The 5,776-nt window shown below is 38.1% G+C and overlaps 1 protein-coding gene and 1 long non-coding RNA gene across 3 annotated transcripts in view; both read left to right on the top strand.

Annotated features, from left to right (window-relative positions):
* The window catches only part of si:ch211-11n16.2 (zinc finger FYVE domain-containing protein 1), a 10,368-nt gene extending 9,055 nt beyond the window's left edge, over nt 1-1,313 (top strand). Inside the window, exon 12 of one of the 2 annotated variants that reach the window (XR_004331098.1) lies at nt 574-646. Coding sequence is in view for 1 of the 2 variants with exons in the window: in XM_032510904.1 (XP_032366795.1) it covers nt 574-806 (233 nt within the window). In the remaining variant the exon portion in view is untranslated. Of the gene's footprint in view, nt 1-573 lie in introns of both variants that reach the window. The other variant, XM_032510904.1, reaches the window with a different exon arrangement.
* Nucleotides 1,314-3,903: 2,590 nt separating this feature from the next.
* Nucleotides 3,904-5,776, top strand: part of LOC116682368 (uncharacterized) — a 4,525-nt gene continuing 2,652 nt past the window's right edge. Inside the window, exon 1 of the long non-coding RNA XR_004330405.1 lies at nt 3,904-3,915. This is a non-coding gene — a long non-coding RNA (uncharacterized LOC116682368). The remainder of the gene's footprint in view (nt 3,916-5,776) is intronic.

Genomic DNA, 5,776 nt, shown 5'->3' with positions numbered 1-5,776 from the left:
CATCGCATAATGTAGCTGCTGTTTCCACTTTTCCTGGTCTGCGTTGCCTTGGCGACTTTTGATTCTGACGTCTTTGCTTTGCTACGACTGTAAAGCTACCTGCCCGCGTCTGCATAGACATATAAAGAGATACTCTATATGCTATGCGCTGCTGTGAAGCGAGTATGATCACGTGACTGCACAACGACGTGTGATTGGTTAAGCACAGGTCACGTGGTAGAGCCTTAGCGGAAGAATCTCTCTCCTGTCAAAATAAAACATTAAAATGAGACGTACGTGGGGTAAAAAATGAAGCGTAGTAACGAGTAACGAGACTCATTGTAACCTAATGTATCGGAGTAAGAGTACAGTTTCTTTTCACTAACTAAAAAAGTAAAAGTGTAAACGTTATGATTTAAAACTACTCCTAGAAGTACAATTTTTTTCAAAAACTTACTCAAGTAAATGTAAAGGAGTAAATGTAACTCGTTACGGCCCACCTCTGTGTGTGTGTGTGTGTGTGTGTGTGTGTGTATATATATATATATATATATATATTATATTATATATAAAAAATTAAATGTACTGTTCCAGGTTTTGTGAAAGGTGTGGCTCGGCCAGACTACTGGGTGCCAGACCAGGACATCATCCAGTGCAACCAGTGCTCCAAAACCTTCACTCCAGCAATGTCCAAGCATCACTGCAGGGCCTGTGGGCAGGGTGTGTGTGGCCCCTGCTCCTCACACATCAAGCCTGTTCCCTCCCGAGGCTGGGACCACCCAGTCAGAGTGTGTGACAACTGCCACGCCCGCACGGATAGTCTGTGAGCTTTTGGAACTGGGAGAACTTGTTTTTAGATAATCCACAAAAACACTGAATACTGGCACTGCTGCTCCAAGAGAACAGGGAGGATTTATTATGCAGCATTTAATAGACGGACTGTTCTGAAGCTTAAAGTGGTCCCCACCTGGGTACCAGGCCTGGTGTTTTATCAGTGCTGAGTGCTGACCTAGGATCAGCTTTCCATCTCATCTGCCTTCCTTCCCAACTGATTCTACAGCGGTTGTGGGGTCAAATCCAACATAGATCACCTTCACTACAGCCTTACTGGACCCGTCAAACTGTCCAACTGGACAAATGGAAAGCTGCATATGTGGTTTTAACTGACCGGGTATTTAGAAAGTGAAGACATACTAAACTTTTTCACAATTCACATTATAACAGCTGAGCTTGAACTCTTTAATGCAATCAAGTACAGTCTTCCTTGTTCATTAATCTATGTGTTTGCGCAGCCCTGCACCACACAACAATGTCTTAATTTGACCAATTTGTTGGCTTAAAGTGACAGAACAAGTGAAAAGCGATGCACTGGGAATAGTGGGAGATTTCAAAGTTTTTTTTTTTAAATCGGTCTGTTTCAAAGATGGAGGCGTCTTAACAACTCACGTTGTCTCTGCAAAGCCCTCAGAAAGTGGAGAATGTGTGAGGTTATCTTTGTTTTTATCCTTCTCACATCTCCCTCTAAACTATCTCTCTCTTTCTGGGGTATATAAATGATGGAAAACACAAAGCATTTTCACACTTTTGGGGAAAAAAGTAACTTTGTGTGTGCTTGTATTATTCTGGACAGAAAGAGATAAAAGATGTAGAAACATGAGCTACATCAGTGTGTGCCTTCATGGGAACCTTGATTCCCATTTCAGTGGCCCCTAAGGTTTGTTTTAGGGGATTACTCCACATGTGCAAGAGTAAAGAGATTATTTGTGCCTAATTACAGAGCAGTGTAATCTACAGCCTTGCTCATCTAACTCTCATATTTGTATCTAGGTTATGGTGAATTAAATTGCACAACACATTATATACATTCCAACACATGAAAATACCTGTGTACTGATGTAGCTTTACCTTTCAGAGGTTATAATAAAAAAGTAGGCACTCTCTTGAGCCACTGATACTTCTTCAAAAACGTTCTTAATGTAATAAATGCACCTGCACTAGACAGGACAATTTAGTTTTGATATTTGAAAGGAGATCAAATCCATTGCAATGTTGATGGAAAAAATCACATTGCCAAAGGGAGTTTCTCTGCTTAAAATATTGGATAGATGGATGCAATGTATATGTCTAGAAATAACCAATTTCTAATGATGTTTTTCATTGGAATCTGTAGGACTGGGTGTCTCTTCAAATGTTTTCTGTCACTTATTTCCTCTCACTCTCTAATCTCTACCTTATAAGCATACTTTATTTGCAAGAATGGGTATTACACATTATTGCAAAAAGTAACTAGATGGCAACAGAAAGACAATGTGTCAATCAAGTAAATATTGGACACAGACTTGCTCTTCACATCTTAATAGATTTATTTTAGCCCATATCAGGAAAGATACTTCTCTGACATATTTATATTTAGGGTTTGTCTTGTATGTGTCCCAATCAACAATTCCTCTGTTTTGCTTTTATTTAAAGTGATTAATGTCAGGGAGTTATTTTGCTAATTCTATGCAGAATTTGATGATACTGTACTGTAATAAGCTTTTGTTTAATTCTATTTTCCCACTACTCATAAACTAGCAGTGTCCATTTTCAGTAGCAGTAAATATGTTCATTTCATTGTCATAATAAAATTAGGAGCTTGAAAGGTCTTATCCAAATTCTGCTTTGAGGAATATACATGTTTTATATACCTTTTACTGGCAGAAAGGCCCTATGTGCCTTTTCAGTCAGGCTCCACATGTGTGTTATATTCAAGCCAATGTGTGTGTGTGTGTGTGTGTGTGTCAATGATATTTACTTTTCTTAGAACTTTCATTTTTTTTAAATAGTCACTTCCATTTAGTCTTCATTTCCAGTCCATTGAGTAATTCTCAACTGGTGTTAGATGTAATATCCTGGTTCCTTTTAGTGAGCCTAAGTGAATTCCTGTATCAGACGCCATCCTGGCCTCATACGTGTCTGTTGTTTACTCTACCTTTTGTTGTTTTTCTCTGTATGTTAGCCTCCAGCTAATTTACACAGATAATCAACAGTGAAGCTGCTATTTACATAATAGCAGGTGGCAGGTACATAGAGATGTGTTTCCAATATAATGTCTTTCTCTCTGTCTCTCCTACGTCCAGTTCAAGGTTATCTGATGTTCATGGTCTCTGATGTCCAGTGCTCTAATGGATCGCTGACTAATATCCATGAAGCAGTGCTCATTTCCTTTACAAACCAATTATTCAAGGCTTAATTGACTTTAGCCTCACATTCACAGACTATACACACAGTGTCAGATAGAGAAGGACCAGGAGTATCTGTATACAGACTGTAGTGGCTTTTTTGTATGATATAGCACACATCAAAATAAATGCATTTTTAAATGGATGACAATATAAGAGGTAATGAGGTATATTTAAAAAGGAAAAAAAAGATACTTCTGAAAATATAAGTTCATTTTATTAGTTGTTGGATTTGAGGTGATGATCATCTGTAGATCAGGCTTTTAATTATTTTTAACTACCATAGCACAGTGCTCATTCTTCACTGCAGAACAGCCACATGTTAAAGGTACCATGCTGTAAAAGATTGTTCTGGTGTTGGTGTGGACAGGCATATGTTTTGACTGAGTGACTCGGGTGCTGCTACAATAAATTACATTGCTCCATGTGTCTGCACTGTTATTATTGTGTGTGGTCCCCCAAAACCGCTGTGGGAAAAATTCCATCAAGAAGCGTTGGCTAGAATGAGACACATTCAGGCAGCGATGAGAAAACCACCAGATTTCTCTACAGACCTCTGTACAAAAACCTGTCCACTGGAAGAAGTAGAAACAAGTACATGAAGTGACTGTTATGTGCTCACTATCTGTCACAATCACGACCAAGGTTTTGTCAAGTTGTTTGGTTGTGAAAATTCTCTTTTATCTTGAGTAGAGATATTCTGCAGTAATTTACAGTTTTCAGAAGAAAATAAACTTTTTATTATTTGTCACAGACAAATAATAAATAATTAGTCGCTGCATTTAACCCATCCTAAGCATTAGGAGCAGTGGACAGCCACATACAGTGTCCGGGGAGCAACTTGGGATTTAGTGTCTTGCTCAAGGACAGTTTGACATGTATACAGAGGAGCCTGGAATCAACAAAACAAACTTGTGATTGAGGACTGACCCGCTCTACCTCTGAACCACAGCCATCAATACCATCATGACCATAGAAAATATTGGTAATATGCATAGTTTTTGTGTACATATATATACATATATGTATATATATATATATATGTATATATATGTGTATATATATAAAACTAGCAAAAATCTAAAGTAAAAAGCAGACAAGATAGAATTCCCAAAATGAAGGATATAATTTAAAAAAACTACAGTGCTGGCTTATGCAAGGCTTAAACAGATAATTAAAAGGACTAGTCCAATTCACCAGATTCAGAGCAGCTGATTGGTGTAATATTGCAATGCAAGTTAATGAACTTGCACGCTTATTTAGATTTTTTTCTTTTTTTGTCCCTGTACTGGTACATTGCAGAAATAGATGCCGGTGGTTATATGCAGATGAAGTTCATGGGCCTGTCACGGAAGACATTTTGACATCTAACAGTAGGAATATGGATGGAAGAATTCCATTTGGCTGTCTCAGTTTCCCGGTCCTGGTAATAGTAGTACTGGCATCTGTACATTATCATTATTATTGAATTTTAGACATGGTTATTAAACAATAATTTAAGTCACTTTTAGTAGTCTAATATATTGAGCTTACTGAATTGTACTGAGAAAGTGTTCATCAGTGTGGAACAGTGTTTGTCACACAATGTTATGCCTTGAGTCATCTTGTATATTAGAGCAATTTTGCTTTCTGTAAAGGTTACTGGTACAACTCAACAGTATTGGCTTGATGAACCCGGTGGGATCTAGTAGTACTAGCACTGAATAGGTTGTTGGGTCCATGTCACAACACCGTGTTTCTACACAGGGGGGCACTAGATGAGCAGAAATATTATATTGTAGCTGCATCATAGTAAATTATCCATGAGACCACCTACTGTTAACTGCCCTGGTTGAGTCCCGGGGGATTTTTACTATAAAGCTGTCCTATTTGGAAGTCAGAAATTTGCATCCTCTCTGCCATTGAGTTATTCATGTTTCAAGAAGCTTAAACGTCTCTTCATAAGCAGAGCTGATATGATAAAAATGGTGCAGAGAAATGTATTAAACTACAGTTGTAATCCACAGTGGCTTACATATGAGTCACATGTAAAGCCAGCAGACATACAAGTATTGTTTGCAGTGATGATGTCACAAGTCACAATCCATTATCACTATCAAACACTTAGACAAAGAGTATTGAAGTACCAGAGGAGCTGTATATGATTGCATAATCATAAACTGTAATACAGTTTAATCTGATTGCTAACTGTAGCATTAAAATAGAGCTGTAGTTTAAAAGAAAGAAAAATATTAGAGTATTTACTCATATTATTGACAATCTGGCATCTGTGTTGTTAAGTGGTTCATCTTGTGACTGAGCACTCAAATGACTTAATTTTAAGATTTGTCATCTCCATCTCTTTTAGGCTTATTATGTACAACACAGCATACAGGAACACCCCCTCTGTTTCTGTGGCATAGTAAATATAAGATTTACATCACTGCTTGGATGATTTGAGCAAAGCAAACAACGGGTGAGTGAGAGCAGGCTGGCTCTGGTCCCCTCTGGCATCCAACGCTGATGAGTGACAGCTACTGGCAGGGGGTATAAGAAGCTGACACTGTGGTGAGTGTGTGTGTGTGTCTGTGTGTGTG

This window comes from Etheostoma spectabile, chromosome 3 (genome assembly GCF_008692095.1).
Source record: "Etheostoma spectabile isolate EspeVRDwgs_2016 chromosome 3, UIUC_Espe_1.0, whole genome shotgun sequence".
Classification (NCBI taxonomy): Eukaryota; Metazoa; Chordata; class Actinopteri; order Perciformes; family Percidae; genus Etheostoma; species Etheostoma spectabile.
Note: the sequence above shows the minus strand (reverse complement) of the source record. Positions and strands in the feature narration are given on the sequence as shown.